This window comes from Pygoscelis adeliae, unplaced genomic scaffold (genome assembly GCF_000699105.1).
Source record: "Pygoscelis adeliae isolate BGI_AS28 unplaced genomic scaffold, ASM69910v1 Scaffold142, whole genome shotgun sequence".
Lineage (NCBI taxonomy): Eukaryota > Metazoa > Chordata > Aves > Sphenisciformes > Spheniscidae > Pygoscelis > Pygoscelis adeliae.
This window is the reverse complement of record NW_008824247.1, coordinates 1,533,658-1,551,025: the sequence shown is the minus strand read 5'-3', so window position 1 is coordinate 1,551,025 and position 17,368 is coordinate 1,533,658. Positions and strand designations below refer to the sequence as shown.

The 17,368-nt window shown below is 34.7% G+C and overlaps 1 protein-coding gene across 1 annotated transcript in view; it reads left to right on the top strand.

Annotated features, from left to right (window-relative positions):
- Positions 1 to 2,182: 2,182 nt before the first annotated feature.
- The window catches only part of CUL5 (cullin 5), a 26,924-nt gene continuing 11,738 nt past the window's right edge, over positions 2,183 to 17,368 (top strand). The window contains exons 1-10 of the mRNA XM_009335267.1: positions 2,183 to 2,288; positions 4,634 to 4,733; positions 6,130 to 6,306; positions 9,369 to 9,510; positions 10,587 to 10,732; positions 10,809 to 10,889; positions 12,086 to 12,179; positions 15,535 to 15,665; positions 16,435 to 16,542; positions 17,159 to 17,223. Coding sequence (XP_009333542.1) covers positions 2,218 to 2,288; positions 4,634 to 4,733; positions 6,130 to 6,306; positions 9,369 to 9,510; positions 10,587 to 10,732; positions 10,809 to 10,889; positions 12,086 to 12,179; positions 15,535 to 15,665; positions 16,435 to 16,542; positions 17,159 to 17,223 — 1,115 coding nt within the window. The 5' untranslated portion in view covers positions 2,183 to 2,217. The remainder of the gene's footprint in view (positions 2,289 to 4,633; positions 4,734 to 6,129; positions 6,307 to 9,368; positions 9,511 to 10,586; positions 10,733 to 10,808; positions 10,890 to 12,085; positions 12,180 to 15,534; positions 15,666 to 16,434; positions 16,543 to 17,158; positions 17,224 to 17,368) is intronic.

The following is a 17,368-nucleotide window of genomic DNA, read 5'->3' as shown; positions in this document are numbered from 1 at the left end:
AGTGGGATTTTTAATCCATTAATTTTATTTCCTCTTCTCCTTAATTTAGGAATAAAGAAGGAAGTGTTAAAAAAAAAAGTTTTACTCCTATGTATAGGAAACAAAGTTCTAAATTTTCCTAATGGCATTTTCTGCCAAGCTTTATTTGGGGAATTCTTTTTAAGTAGGTACATGTTCGTTACAAGTGGACATGCAGTTTTTACAACTGAAATGGAGTTTTATGTGTGCTTCTTAGCATGAACTAGGTAATTACAGTCTAAATCATGTAAACACCAGTGTTTGCAATTTTCCATCCCCACCATGTTTTACAGTGAAACTAGTCTTATTCACAAAGATAGAGCATTCATGTTTTATCTTCAGCTGTTTTCAGTGGAGGGCTGAATTGCACTTTTCCAGAATTGCAAAACAGGCTATTTACCTCTTCCAGAAAACTTACGGGATCTACTCTGAAGTTTCACTCCAAAGGAAAACTTTTGAGGAAGTTGGTTTTACGTATTTTATAATGCCTTTTCTGGAACTTCTAACTGTTCAGCAGCTGGTCTTTCAAGTTCATTATCCTGCAAAGAGGGACTGGGAACAGAAATAGCTGCAAGTAGAAACTAATCATTTTCACGGGAATAGGAAAGATTAGAGCAACTCATCAAAGGTTAGGGAATAATTGTAAAGCTAGCTCTATGTGGGGGAAGCATGTAGTTGATGATTTTCAAAGAGGATGAATTCAAATTAATTTTTATTTATTTTTTCTTTACAGTGGAAGAGAACAGGCAAAACTGTCTCTCTGAATTGGAATTTTTTTTTTTTTTTTAATGTTGAAAGAATTCTAAACTTTATTGAACAGGGAATGCTTCTGTGAAACCTCTATTCTGTACCTACCGCAGTGGTTTGATAATGCTGTGAGGCCTCCAGGTGGTGTTGCTGTAAAAATAGTTACTGTGATGCCTGTTGCATCTTTATAACTTGAAGATGAGACATCTTTGCACTTAAGAGCAGCAGGGCATACAGTTTCCAAACTGTGCTTATTCTGAATATTAAATAACAGATTTAATTGTAAAATGCCATGTAGAAATTAATCAGAAGGAGATGGTTGAGAGAACGTGGCGTGCTGCTTGTGCTTGTTTGTCTGAAGAGATGTTAGTGGCAGAACAGTGCATTTGTCAGAATTTCAAGTAGTTCAACTGTATTATTTGCTGTATTTGAAGTGAATTGTGTCAAATGTAGTATTACTAGCCAAGACAATGATCTCTTCAAAAGTAAACACTGCAGATAACTCAACCAGTAGTCTTTCTGCCACAGAACTCTCAATCAACATGTTTTTTTAATTGCGGGTTTTTCTTTTTAAAATGTGGAGCTGTAAGCAAATAGGATTACAACATATGCAATAGAATTGTTATTTTTCTCTTACAGTTTTTTTTTAAATAATGGAAGTCAGCCTGTATATTACAGTGAGATTTTTCAGAATAATCAGAATGATATGGGAGCACTTCATTTCTTTAGCTTTCCTCTTAATTTACATCGTAAGTTTGAAAAAATTCACCTTGGATTAGATTTTTCAGCACAGTGTAAATCACTTTTATCTGCACTAACTCTAGTTTTGGCCGTCAAACTGCCTATGGCCAGTTAACCCACAGGAAGGGAGTCTGTGATACAACAGCTCCTACATTACTCTGCTTCCTTCCTCCCTCTTTGCTGCTGATGCCAAATGCACAGTGGAGAAAAAGGGTACGTGGCAGCATCCACAGGTGCTATTCCTGATTCCTGGCTGCCATTTTGGTAACGGTAATTTATTCAAGACGGGTTTGCAATTCTTGCCTCATGACTTTATTGCATGTATCTTGGCTGGGGTGGTGAAGCTGACTGGGTATCATTCATGTTGTCCATGTATAACTCCGTTAACAGGTGAAGAATGCTTGCTAGAACTTGTTGCATTGTAGCTAATGTAGTGAATAAAGGAAGAAGTTGGCAATCTGCTTCTCTAAGAAACAAATAATAGCTCTGTCACTTTTTAAAATAATACTTACTGTGAAAAGTGTTGTTCAGCTATCGTGTTGTAGGCCAAATGCTAGCTTATGAGACAACTCTGAGAAGAAGATTTTTTTACATTAACTATAGAAACTGCAATCCTTAAAGATAACTTTAAATAAACTGTTTTATTAACAGTAACTTTTTTGCTCCTTTTAGAATAAAGGTTCACTTCAGTTTGAAGACAAATGGGATTTCATGCGCCCTATCGTTCTGAAACTTCTTCGTCAGGAGTCTGTCACAAAACAGCAATGGTTTGATCTGTTTTCGTAAGTAATTTTTTAGTATCTTACATCCTTCTGCATAACGGGAATACAGTAATGGTACTACTTCTGATACAGAAGTCACATATGACACAGTCTATGTGAGAACACAGAACAAAAGTAGTTGAAGTTTTATTAAGTGGTAAGTGTGCCTACATCACTGTAAATGTGCAAAAGTAGAGTTTTGCTGAGGTTCAGATCTTTGCAAATAGGATGGAGAAAGAACAGCAGAGCTTTCGACTTCAGCTGATCATAGTAAACAGGTTTTGTCCCTGCCCGCAAAGCTTTTGTTAGAATTAGAGAGAAAATGTTTACTGCTTTGGCAGTAAGTTCATTTAAAGGCACTTTGCTGAATGTTAACGTTATTCTGATTTGAATGGCTTTCTTCTAAAATAACTTAAGAATGCTACTGAAGTAACAGGGTAATGCAGTTTAACTGGTATAATTTGAATAGTTTTATACCCTAAGAATAATATATATCATATTTTTCAGACAGTGTTTGCATTACTGTACTTTCTATAAACCCTGCCATTTTCCTCCTTCCAAAAAGCCAGAAGCTGCTTCCTGTTAGGTGATGATTTTTTTCTTAAAATGTATCATGTGACCTTTGCCAACATAATGTGGAAGTGGGTTACAACATAGATATTGAAAGTGTATCTAAAATAATCTTTGTCTCAATATAGTTATTTTCCCTCAAATACAGTTGTAGCTTAAATCTGTAGTCTCTCCTTCTGCTTTTTAAAATCTGTCACAAAAGCGTTTTTTATTTAAACACAGCCTTGTTGCAGTCTGTATCTTTATTGCTCTTTTCTATGAGGACAGCGCAGTGATTCTTTTTACACCCATCTTGCTGTCCCTGTCACACTTTTCTGCCAACTGAAAGGAAAGGTAGTTTATCATGTAATGAGTTTTAACATCTTGTGATGTCACGGCTATAGTAGTTGCCAGAAACATGGTGTAGTTAAGGTACAAATTCAGTTCTGAGTCATTGCATTCATTTTTAATAACTAGTTCAATAATTCTGCACTGGTATTGAAATTTTCCATGTATTATTTTTCTTGTAGCTGAATTATTGAATAGAACTTAAGTAACTTTATGGCTAAATTAAGGATATTGAGGGAAAGGATTCCCTCTCCTAGGTTCCTATTTTTGGACAGTGCTCTTTGTTAAGCCTTTTAATAAAAATTTAAAATCTGTAGGGGTCTTCTAATGGCCCTTTGAGTATAATTATCCAGTATTGCTTTTTTCACTGCTGTCAGGAAACAGTGGCATTCTAAGTACAGTAACACCTTTTCTGCATGTGAAAGTTGCGTAAGTCTCACAAGTTAGGTATACCTCTGTAATCCTGGGCCAGCACCTTTGATCTGTGTCAGAGGAACTTTTTACCTTGTAAATTTTGTCTTTTCAGTTAAACTAAAAAAGATGCTTTTGTATTGAAATAACTGTATTGATTTAATAGGAACAAAGTCATACCTTTAGATTCTATAGTTGCTTTCCTGCAAAGATGTGGCCTTATTATTGAAGGGAGGAAGAAGAACCAGAGGAAGGTAATGAGTCAAAAAAAGGCTTGCTAGGCCACATTATATATGATGTATGGTTAGGAGTGTAACTTGCTTTATTTAGTCTCTGGTATGGAAAGAAAATAGGACTGAAATTACACTTGCTGGTCTGACAGCTAGGAAAAACAGGAATTCATTTGAATGTTGGTTAAAACTTATTAATACAATTTTGCTTTGCAATGCTGTTTGGTAGCTTTTCTGCAGTAGGGTTTTGCTTTAAAATGCTACCACTGTCATGAAACGTTTAAGTGATCTTATTAAACTAATTAAAATTACTTTTAAATTACTTGATGCCCCTAAGCTCACATTTCTCGCAAGGAAGGTCTGTTTCCTTTGTAGCACAGGGATGTTGTAGTGCTTGGATTGTGAAACTGTGAGTGAAGGCTGCATGTTAAGGAGAGTATTTTAGTATAATATGATCTGAGTAGTAATGCTTCTGCTGGCAAGTGATTTCTGTCTTTGTCAAAGAAAAGCTTTAAAAATTGTCCTTTATGCAATAAGGATTATTGAATAGATACTGAAAACAGAATTGGCTTCTACATCTCCTCCTTGACCATAGCCTTTTCCTAGATAGGTTGCTGTTACTTGCTTCCAAGACTTTCTTACAGCTTCAGTCTCTTCTCCAAACATGTTTTCTTGCGTCGTGTCACTGGGATCTAGCCGTATATTGTTTGACAATAAAAAGTATATTAATTTCTTAGACGTACTTAAATTAGGACTGTTTAAGCCTCGTATATTACAGCATTAAACTTTGAGTAGCTGTTACTGAAAGATGGATAAATTGTTTTCTAGAGATGTACATGCAGTTTGCTTGTGGGATGATAAAGGTCCAGCAAAAATCCATCAGGCTCTGAAGGAAGACATCCTTGATTTTATTAAACAGGCACAAGCAGTAAGTTTTTAACATTTCATAACTTCTATTCATATTGTTAGGAAAATAACCAAATAGTTCTGACTTTCATTGGATCTAAATGGATTGCTTTTAAACAAAAATTCTGTGATGTTCTGGAGATCATAATTACCCTGTGAACTTCTATTGACAAAAAGAAGATTTAGCCTTGAGCATTTGCCTTGGCTCATTGTTTTCTCAGAGTCCTTGAAACTGGGGTGGGCGATGATTTTTGTGTTATATTTAAAAAAAAAACAAAACACAGCATTATTTTTGTTTATTCAACAACACTTACGGAATCTTCTTCCACTTGAAAACTTCTTGAGGCAAAATTTTCTATAAGAAATTAGTCTGAAAAAAAATTTTGTTTGTCTAGCTTCAGTGCTATGCTGACATGTTCATGGATGGCTTTAAAATAAGCCATATGTATGGCATACTAGAAATACCTGTGCTATCAACTCAGCAAGCTTAGCTGTCCAGTTTTATGGGCTTCCCCCCAAACGATTGAAATCATCAATAGATTCAAAGGAAATTTTTGTGTTTGTAAAATGTATAGCAAAAGATGTTTCCTGTAATAAGGGGTTTAAAAGAGGGGGTTGTTGTGAAATTAAAAAAAAAAAAATTAAAAATCCCATGACAGAGGTTTGGAAAGGAGAAAATGAAAGTATAAAATCTTTCTTTAGTGAAGAGATTTACACTACTAAGGCTTTGATTAAAAGAAAATAGTTTCTTATATAGGCCTTTGTATAACCAGGCATATAAATGTTGATTTTTAAGTTCCATCAGCTTGCTTGCTTACATGCATAAATGTTATGCTGAACTGGGGCCTTTCGTATGGTCTGCCTTGGCTGTTGTTTGAAGGGCATCTTTTTAGGCACTGTGATAGCCATTGTACAATGTAGTTGTATTTTCCAGGCATTAATAAAATATACATGTTAACTAGCTGTCTGGGTCTAAGGAAAGGTTAGTAGATGCCATTGAATTAAACTTTTCACTGTATAGAATATAACATAGTCCTTACAGGTTTGGGGTTGTTTGTTTTTTTTTTTTTTTTAGATATTGTTGTACCACTACATGCCTTTGGTCCAAAGGTTTTAATCTTTTTGACTTGCAGATTGTTTAAAAGGAAAAAAAAAAAAGGTTCATCTGGAAAATTTAAATGTACTGACCACTTGTTTGCTGTTACCTTTCTTTACCCTTTAGAAATGGTCCATATGCCATGAGTTTATAACTACTGCCCTAAACTAAATGGCACTTAAATATGTAGACTTTCTTATTCTGATATATCTCTATATTTGAATTTTATATAGGGAGTTATTTTCAGTATAAGCGAAGTCAACCCATACTTTGTGCAGAAAATTGTTTATAAATTACCTCCTCTTCTCCCTCCCTCCTCCAGAGAGTGCTGAGTCATCAAGATGATACAGCTTTACTAAAAGCATATATAGTAGAGTGGCGCAAGTTCTTCACACAGTGTGATATTTTGCCCAAGCCGTTCTGTCAACTAGAGATTACTTTAATGGGCAAGCAGGGCAGCAACAAGAAGTCTAATGTAGAAGACAGTATTGTTCGAAAGGTAAGTGATAGGTATTAAGAGTTTTGTTGCACACTGTTCCGCCTACAGTAATAGTACAGAAGGGATTCTATAGCTGAAGATGAAATTGCACCAATCATGTAATATGATGCATCACTTTGCTTCAGTGTGAGGGTCAGAACAACCCTGCAACTTTTTTTTTTTCTCTCCACAATAATTTCACTCTGTTTCTCCAGTTTTGCTTTGTCTATTAACAGTTTTGTTCAGGTGATTAAAGCATTTCTTTGTTGGGCTTAAAAGGATCTTTTTTTGTGGTTTGTTTGTTTTTGTTTTTTTTTTTTTTTAATTATGACTTGAATCTTGGGGGGAGGAGGCAGTTGCAAATTCACCTACTGTTTCTATACTTGTGAGTAGCAAGTGTATTTATATATACAAGTGAGTAGTTTTTCTACTCCTAGTTTATTTCCCTAGGCCAAAATCTTAACTGGGGCACATCTCTGCATTTTATAAATGACCAATTAAATACTGTCATCTCAAGTTAAATATGGCTGTTGATCTTCTAATTTCCACTTTTTCTTCCAAAATGCCAGTCGTATCAATGAAAAGGCTGGACATGTAGAATCTTGTGAATATGATCTTTTCACTATTTCTTATCAAAGACATAAAGAAAGTCTAGGGGTTTGAGTATGGAGTGCTCAGTGTTCTAGTCCCATGAATAATGGTCCTTGAAATTGCTTTAGTCTTTTATTATAAGAAAACCGGAGCATATCAGTTGTAAAGTGTTAAGTCCTTTAGTTTAACATCATTTATTATCCCTTTTCATTGCAGAAAGTTTAATTTCTTTAGCAGTCTTTCAATTGGTACTGAAGATCATTTTAACTGTCCCCCTATCTCCAGGATGGGAAGAACAAAATAGTTCGAATGCATTACTTTGGGCAAGGTTTTTTTCTTCACCCTCCTATTTTGACATCTGATCCTCTATACTTCTTGAAGAAAAGGAAGAGAGAACAGCAGCGAAGAGAGGAATCACCACCTCAAGTTACCTTTTTTGTTTTCATTGTTTGTTGGAGAAAGCATGTGATCTTATTAGGCTCTCCAAGATCTGGCAAACTTGAACTCTTAACTCTGCTGTATGCAGAAGGCAGTAGAACTAAGAAATGAAAGAAAAAACAAGGTGGAGTGGAGAAAGTAGTGGTGTCTAACAACTTAGATTTTGTTCAGGACTGAAGCTGTCCTGTGTCTTCTTTCTCATATGCAGTCCAGTTAGGACCATCTCATGATTGGGTCATCAAAGCCCAGAGTCCCCAGCCTATCTTATTATTTCATATTCACTGCTGAAGGTCACTTCCTATTTCTGGCATCATTCTCTAGTTTTCTGGAAAGCACCTTGTGAAAACTTTTCCCATGCTTGAGAAGTTCTTCATGTAGTCACCCAAAACAATATGTGTGTTTTCCTTCAGATATCTCCATAAAACTTCCTTATCCGTAACGTCTAAAAGCAGTTTGACCGTGACAAAGCTGTTAATGTGCCTGCCAGGTTGCTTGACATTATCTCACTGTTTTCGTCTCCATTTTTCACTCGTTTCAGCTCTTGTAAACCAATTCTATAATTGTACAGTGCAACCATAATATGTATATCAGTAATGTTAAAATAATGAAAAAAGTAATTGAGGAAGCGTAGTAAAATAAAGCTTTGCTTCTGAGAATGTTCCAATGTTTTGAACAAGAGTTCCCTTCCAACACATTAAGTGTCAGAAATGGAAATTTAGCTGAAATTGAGAGACAGTTACGAAGAAGTTAAGAATAAAGGATGGTAAACTTAACTCTCTCAAAAGGATATCTGACTTTTATTAGATGTGCTTGCTGTGTTAAAATCTAAAACTTACAAAGCAAGAATGGAATAAGACCATCTAATCTTTACTATTAACTTTGCCATACAACTATGTCAAGTCATCCTAAGCTCATTTTTAGTAAGCTTATTCACAATCATGAGGTAAAGTTTGAATTGGTAAATGTTATGATTCCAACCTGCTTTCCACTGCCAGTGTAGACTGACAGTTGGCATGCTTAAATTACATTCATAGCAGTTACTGTCAAGTTTGAAAATACTGTAAGTTTGAGCTTTCTTCTAAAGCAACAAAATGGCATGAGTTGGATAGAAAAAATAAAAATTACCTTTTAAGCTTTGGCATAATTTCATTACGTATTCAGTGGCATATAGAAAGAGCCAGATCCAGTGTCTAAGGGCAAAAAAATGACCACAGTAACTTGAGTTCTAAAGCAAAGTAAGATTTTTAACAAACATGTAGCATGCTTTGAGTATTTACTGCTGAACAGCTGGTGGAGCTTAAGTGGACATAAGTATGGCCTGGCCTGCCAGTGAGCTTTTCATGTTGCCTAGCTTCAGCGCGTTGGGTCTGGTGATCAGGTGTAATGCAATACATTTGCAGCGTGTCAGTAGCAATCACCAAAAAGAAATAATCACACAATGGAATATGATGGGACCCTTTGAGTGTTGAGGATTTTGTTAGGGCCTTCCATAACTAATTTTAAAACTTCGCAGTGCTTAGATGAGGTTTGGAGTTTTTTGTGAATTATATATGCATTACTTGCATATTGAACTTCCATGTTAGATAAATATAAAACCATCAGGTTTTCTTTCTTTACGTAACTGTGGTGTTAATTAAGTTTTTGGTTTTGTTTAAGACTGAGCCTGCCAAATAGTGAACTGTATTTGGATGTTTGGCTCAAAAGTACCCCCTGATACTGCAACTCCTGACACATTGCACTGCTGGAAAAGTTACTTGAGCAATTACTGAGAACTGTAGAAATAACACAGAATTATGGAATTAATACCTGAATCAACTACTGCTTCCCCTAGCTGTCCAGTTACATAAAGTAAGCTTAGAATGTAAGCTAAATATTATTTCTATAACAAATTCAGAACAAGATCAAGTTCCAAGTTAGTTGAACTGCTGTATATAACCTGAAAATTACATTATAAGTTGCTTGATTTCTGTTTCTGATCTCTTGTGTTTCTTTTGCATAAACTTAGGTCTGCGTGTACCTTTCTGACAGCATTTTTTTTTCTTCCTGATACACAGCTCATGCTAGATACGTGGAATGAATCCATATTTTCAAATATAAAAAATAGACTTCAGGATAGTGCGATGAAGCTAGTTCATGCTGAAAGACTAGGAGAAGCTTTCGACTCTCAGCTTGTTATTGGAGTTCGAGAATCATATGGTATGTCTTGCCCAGACCAATCTGTTGCCTCCTCAATTTAGTAAATGAATTTTCATCATACAAAGTTGACAGTTGTGGTGGTAGGGTTGGAATGATTATCTCGGCATTTTGTATTGATTTTTGTTGTCGTTGTTGTGGTTGATATGTGATACCAATTAAATTTGGTTTAAAATCTTTAACTTCTAAATGATTTAGCTCCGTTTCAGTTACTGAAAAATCTGTTCCCAAAGAGCAAACTACTTTTTGACCTTTTAGGGTTGCAGATATAACCTTATGTCTGTGCTCCTTTCTGTACTGTTTCTGATTCTGCAGACAGTTTGAAGAAGAAATGCTAAATAAGCTGCATCTAAGACTCCCAGTCTTTCTTCTTTGCAAAACAGATTGGTGTATGTGAAACTTCTGTGACATTTCACCATTGCCTGCCTCTTCTTCAAAGCTCTGCAGCCTGTTGAATTAAACTTGTGGCTAATACTCTTTCAGATGGCTTTATAGATGTCCAATTCTAATTTTTTTTTAAAGCGTATTCCACTTAAGGACTTTATTTATTTATTTATTCTTCTGTAACAGTTGAGAGGAAGGTGGAAACTTTTTTCCAAATAGTGCAAAGCACTGCTGGGTAGCAGTAAGCTCACTGTCTCCATTCTTGTTAAACAGAAAAAACCCAATGCAAAAGAAGTCTAAAGTGAAGGCATTGGGATTCTAAGAACAGTGTCTAAGAAAAGCTGTTTGCTCAGTGAGGTGAAGTTTTCACTTTATTAGGCATTATGCTGAGGTTTCTTTTTTTTCTTTCCAATTTTGCAGTTGTATGTGTATCTCTGGTTACCATGTTTGAATATCTAAAATGCTGGAGATAAGTATGCAGTTCTTTCCAGTTCCCTGTAGTTAATCTAAATGGTTTTGGAGCAAAGACTGGACAATTTTGGTTACCTTTAGGGATCAGAGTGTATTTATAGGATACTTAAAATTGTTCAATGGAACCTTTTAATACAAGACTCACTTTAATGAGAGAGATTTGCTTATTATTAGCCACATAACTTTCCAGGATTTGAGAGTAATTTTGGACTTTCTCTTTGCAGTTAACCTTTGTTCTAATCCTGAAGATAAGCTTCAGATATATCGGGATAACTTTGAAAAGGCATATTTGGATTCAACAGAGAGATTTTATAGAACACAGGCTCCTTCTTATTTACAACAAAACGGTGTACAGAATTATATGAAATATGTAAGTAAAAATTCTGTTGTAACTTTGTTCTGAAAGTGTTAGTACTTAAAATGATTGCTGTTCTACTTTTGCACAGGCAGATGCTAAACTAAAAGAAGAAGAGAAAAGAGCACTACGATATTTAGAAACAAGGCGTGAATGTAACTCTGTAGAAGCAGTAAGTATAATGTATAGAAAAATTGATGTATTTTATGTTTATACAGTATTATTATATTGCAGTTTTGATTTTTGTGTGTTACAGTATTACTTGGTAGCAGTAGATTGATATGAAACTGTTGATTTTACGTTTTTTAGTCATCCTTTTTTTTTTTCTTAAAAAAATCTGGCAATTTACAATTTTTACAGATGTTTTAATAGTAGCCATAGATCAAAAGTTCAGATTGAAGGGCAGGTTTTTATTCAAGTTGATTTTTATTCTTTCATTTTGAGTCAGGTATGATTTTTTTTTTCTTGTGCTTAACAGTGGATGAGAATGATGTTTGAAAATAAGCTGGCCAATCTGGTAGGTAGAGGGTTTCTCAGTGCTCATTTAGAATACCTGAAAGAGTTATTGTTCATTGCAATCAAAAGGAGCAATAGAAATTCCATTAAAACTGTTCTAGATTTCCTCTTAGGCTGAAATATGGCCATTTAATATAAAGGATGTTTTTTTCTTTTCTTCCTTCCCCCCCTTTGAGTGATATTTTACACAGTTCAGATTCTGGAGGAAGATTTAACTGCAGTGAATAGTTCATAATTGTCTGTGTTGAAATTAGTTCAGGAAACAGGTTGTTTAAAATAAATACCCTTTAAATCTGAATTTTCTGCAGTGGATCAAAATGTATTTTATGCATTTGTTAAATTGTAAATCATTCATTTTGCAGAGCTATAAATTGTAACCCGTATAAAGAGGCTGACAAAAGAGAGATGGTCATGATATGTACAAGCAGTTTCTGTTCTAGATCTAACCATAGTGTCTTGTTCAAACCAACCAGCCTGGTCCAAATAGGGTATGCTGGAATGAGAACTATTCTTAGCTCTTGGATGTATACTCGGAAACTAAGTAGGGTAGTTGGTGTTCCAAAAGCGATGGCTCCCTTGAGAGAAAAGAGGTGACAGAAATATTAAGCTCATTAGTGGTTTGGAAGAGAGTTTACCACGTTTACTCACCTACACATTTTGAAGAAATACGGTTTCCTGTATAGATTTTATTCAAACTACACATACTTTTATGAATTAGTGAATGAATTAATTATTTTATAGAGCACAGTTGTTGAGAACAGGCTAGATTTTGTGTCATGGCAAACTTGAGACAGATCAGATGTTGGTGTTCAGGTGGCTAAATGAGCTAATTCTGTGTTTAATATGTTTCAGCTAATGGAGTGCTGCGTCAATGCCCTGGTGACATCTTTTAAAGAGACTATTTTAGCTGAATGCCAAGGCATGATCAAACGAAATGAAACAGAAAGTAAGTAAAGCTTCAAGAATAGTGCAGGATGAACTCAGCATCAGCTGCATAAAAATAGCTTTGTTTGTCGTTAATATCAAATTACTGTTTTTAATAGATGGTGACAGTGTTTCATAGATAAAATTGTCCACATGTGGTAATATTTTATCCCACAAAAAATGATGATAATTGGTTAGTATTTTTTTATATCATTTCCGAACTCTGTATGTACAGTACCCTAATTTGAATGACTGGATAGCTCTCATCTTACTTGAAAGAAAAGAGTATTTTGTGCTCTGTTTTCTTCATTTTTTCCTACAACTTATTTTCCTTGTGTTGACCAACTCTGGTAAATGTTGCATGTGTCTTATTTTCTATTTGAATAGTTCAGATACAAACACTCCCCCTTCATTCCACCCCCACTACCCGGCTTCCCCCCTGGAAAAAAGTGAAGTATCTCTTTACAAAGCTGGTTTTCTGAAAAGCAGGGAGAAGTTTTTCTTATTCTGATTATTAGTGCAGGACCAATAAGTCAATGAACAAAATCTCTGCAAGTTTTATAGCCAGTACATCACCGTGAGTATTGAATGTTAGCTCTGCATGCCTTTTTAAAGTTTTCAAAAGTTTTTTTAACTCTGCTGCCATAAATTGAGGGTTAGTGTGATTCAAAAGTCTTGTGTTGGTCCTGTATGGTAAACCAAACTAGGTAAGTCATTAAAATGTCATAATTCGAGTAGGGAATTTGAAAAAAAATAAAAGCTGAAATCACAGGGTTTTCTTTTTTTTTTAAAGTCTCAGTATCCTGAAGCCAGGGAATATTTACTAATGTCTGTATGAAGTTTTCATTTCTATGCAAATAGGAAAACTGTTTTATGACTTCGAACAGTATAGACAATGCTCACTTCTAAAGCTAGCATTTCAGAAAATATTTGACCTCAAAACTATGTCATACTGATCTGTTCATCTAGCAGCATGATTTCTGGCAGTAGTCCAGAGCTAAATCTAGAAAGCCACCAGACTTCTTATGAGTATATGTTACAGCCTTTGGGTGAATACAGGAGGCTTATTTAAATGCAGAGCTTCAGAAGGCTTCATCTATAGCATCCAAAGCATCTTTCTTTAGAAACTTGTTGAAGTATTCACACAGTCCTCTTTCCTTGCGGCTACATCTGCCCTGTGATACTGCTTCGTTGCAAAATACTTCCATTTAGTATATAAGAACTCAAGCATCTCTAAAATTTTTTTTTTTTGTCCCCTAGACCTACCTACGCTGTTTAAAATGTTTTAATGAAGGATACAGGTGCAGATGATTAAAAGTTTACTTAAAGACTAGAGTGATACATAGTAATATATACATCTGACGGTATCCTCTGCTGTTCTTCGCTTATGCATATCTCTTTCTGATATTATTTGCCCCAAAGAATTTTGTGATGTTTTCTTTATTAAACAACATCTGACAAGAAAGGGCTGGGTTTTTTGGCTATGAGCTGGGCATTACTGTAAAATACTCTGTTACATTTAAGTACTTAATATTTACATGCCATGCAAAGGAAGGCAGGCATAATGTTTTCCAACTAAAAACTGTCAAAGATCTCATAACTTGCAAACGTTCTTTGGAATTGGCTTAGTGTGTTTTTGTTTGCTTATAGTATTGGGGATGGGGGGGCCTAAATTTTATTCTTGAAGTACTTCATAGCAGAAATAATAATTCACAAAAACTTGGCTTTTGTGAATACAAAATGAAAACAGAACTTGTTTAAGTGCCCCAACAACTATGATAAGGGTTTCTTTACCTTTCAGTGTTATAATGTGTTCTGAGAGAAATTCTAGTGAAATGTTCCTTTTGGTTTTGTTGTTTTGAAATAAGTCTTTGAAGAATCTGGTTTTTTCGGGTTCCTACAGTTCTAGGGATGTACCTGAAGTCTTCCTTTGCCAATGTTTATTAGGAGAAACCACTGAAATTTTTTGCTTGAATTATCCATGCCATCACTAGTTTACAGAAACAGCTGTAGAACCCTTTGATAGATCTTTTTGTTTCCTTTTTTCCACCATCTCTTCCTCCCTCTCACCCTTTTTTAAAGTACAAATGAAAAGATCCAGAAAAAGTTGAGTGAGCTTTTTGGACTTACCGTATGTGAAACAGTGCTCCCATCACTTAGAGTACATCTAAATTGCACTGAGAATACCTCTGACTCCATTTTTTTCTGGTTCTTGAAATCCCATTGTTTAGCCCATTGTGAGTTGTCTTTAGTAGCGTTGCAAGTTCTTGTTGAAGGTGGCAGTTTCCATTCTTTAATTTGCATTGTTACATTTTTTAAAGGATTTTTTTTTCTTCTCTGTGCATTGCTTTTCTATTTGGTTCTGCAACAGTTGTTGGGATACAGAAATTGATAACATACATTTCATCCACAGTGGTGACAGGATCTTGATGTTGCTGACAAAAGTATTGCGGAGGAGAAAACAAAGACAGGGCCTCTGGCTTTTGTCTCCTTTCACAGTAGATACAACATTGAGGAGCTAAGCAAATCTATCAATTTTTATGCTATCAAAAAAAGAATCAGAGTCCATGATCGGTTTGTTCTACTTCATTAAGCAGAGTCCTTTACTGTGTTTAGTTCAAATCTCTGGGGTCTCTCTAAAACAATCTGGTGGCCTTAATCCAGGTGTTCCTTTGTGGACAGCTTTGTCAAGGTGATTATTAATGTTTCAGTACCCTTTTTTTTTTTTTTTTTTAGCAGTGTTGAAATACCTTCACAAAAAGTAGACAAATAAACCATATCAGTTTTTTAAGTTTTTGAACTGGTAACTTTCAGAAAAACTAAACTTTTTGGGAAAACAGAATAGAAAAAAATGCTGTTTACTTTAGTCAGTTTTGGTTACTTTAGAATTTGGCATGCTTTTAATTAAAACAAAACATTGTAGATGGTATTGGAAGATACACAAAGACATCTCTGTTTGACTTCAACTTAAAAAAAAAAAAATCTTGAATCCATACAATTTTCTGCATAAACTCCTGTAGGCTTCCAACTGAATTTGGAATCCCATTTTTGCCAGGGATTTTAAGGCAGTTATACTAAGAACCTGGACTTAATCCAAATTGCCATTGACTTTAGGGGTTTTTATTCAAGCTTGTGATATTATATGCATAAGCAAGTATTACGTTGCAATAAATCTCTCTTTTTGCCTTCAGAAGAATCTCCTTGTGGGACCAGAATTAGAACAGTATTCAAAACACCTTTCCTTTCAAGGGATGAATTGGATTATCTGTTCTTTACATATTCAGTGTTCTATTGAGATATCTCTAGCAGAAATGCAGTGTATTTGTTTTTTATACAGGTCTTTGACTGGTGGCTTTATCAGTATTTGTATCTTTCAGAGTTGCATTTAATGTTTTCACTGATGGATAAAGTTCCGAATGGCATAGAGCCTATGCTAAAAGACTTGGAAGAACATATTGTTAGTGCTGGACTTGCAGATATGGTAGCAGCTGCTGAAACTATTACTACTGTAAGTGTATTGGTTTTTAATAAAGTAACAATGAAAAAAAAACTTTGCAGAAGTTAAATACTCTCTAATTGTGGGACATACATATGAATGGAAATAATTTTTGAAGATTTCATGTTTAAACATCACATTTTAATCCACTGAAAGATTTAAATGTCTTTAGAATAATTTTTTATTCCTTATGTTTTCAGTTGTAGCTTTAAAGTGTGAATCCAATTTGTAGTAAAGAAAGTTATAAATGAAGCGCATGGGATACTTACACAGTAGGATTGTGTTAGCATCTTAACTAAAAAAGGCATCATCGTTTTTTTCAGAATTCTGATTTCTTGATGAGGTTTGAAATTTGCTTTCAATCTAAGAGTGGTTGTTCACTGTAGTAATTAAAAGTTTTTTTCCCCACTGTTCTTTTTCAGCTTTTTATCATCTTTTTCTCTGGGTCTAGGAGGCCTGAGTATCTGCAGCAATTGGGATGTGCCTCTTATTGGTCCTTGAAAACTTTTTTTAATTTAGAATGTGTTATACAATATTTGAAAGGTTTTTTTTTCTCTGTGTATGTATGTATGTTTGTATATTGGAAATACTGTTCTGAAAGTCTGTTGAGGCTTACATGCTGTAGAGCTCTTCAGTACAGAGAATAAAGATAAGATGCTCATTCATAGTATGCAGGCTTGAGAATACTACAGTATTACAGATTAGGGAATTACATGTAAGCTCACACGGAGTTCTATGGAGCCTCGTTTTTTTATTTGATTTTTTGCCTCTTTAACTTTAGGATTCTGAGAAATACGTAGAGCAATTGCTCACACTATTTAATCGATTTAGTAAGTTGGTTAAAGAAGCTTTTCAAGATGATCCAAGATTTCTCACTGCAAGAGATAAGGTATGTGCTTCTGCTGATCACTTGTTTTCAGTTTAAGAATTCTTGTAATTCATATTATGATGTCTCTGAAATCTTTGTGCCCATTCACTGTTAAATCTAGAAGCTGCTCATACTCTAGTAAATATGCAGACTAAAATATCGATGAAACTTACTACCAACTGATTAGCTTTTAATTTGTGTTGTAGTCATGCATAAAGTTGCATTTGTGTTCAGCTTTATAATGTTGTAGAGCACATCAGAAGATGATCTTTGTGTGGAGCCCCTTAACATCTGATTCAGCAATATATTTATGTTTAGAATTTACTACATATTTGGCTGTAGTAAGTCTCATGACTTCAGATATGCAACCTGCTCCATGCAATCCCTTCCTAAGTTGTTGCTTAAAGGAAAGTAGTATGTTAATGGCAAAGAGGAAAACGCAAAACATCAGTTAATGGGAAATTGAGTCATAGGATTTGAACTCTCATATTGAAAATAAAATCTGCAAACTTTGGGCTAATAAAAAAAATCTGATTCATTTCATGTTACAGTAATCTAAAAAGAGGGATAAAACCTTTGTGATTCATTATGTTAAAGAGAAATTGAGTGAAGCACTAATAATCTAATTATTTTTCAGGCATACAAAGCAGTTGTGAATGATGCTACAATATTTAAACTTGAATTGCCATTGAAGCAAAAGGGGTAAGCCATATAAACTTTATGTGAATCAAGGTTTTTAAATTGTTAAAGATTGAGATTTTTTTAAAATATCTCTTCAAAAAGTAACACTGTGTTTAAAAGTGCTTTGTGTTCTTTGCATTATGGAATTTCAGATTGCTTATCAATC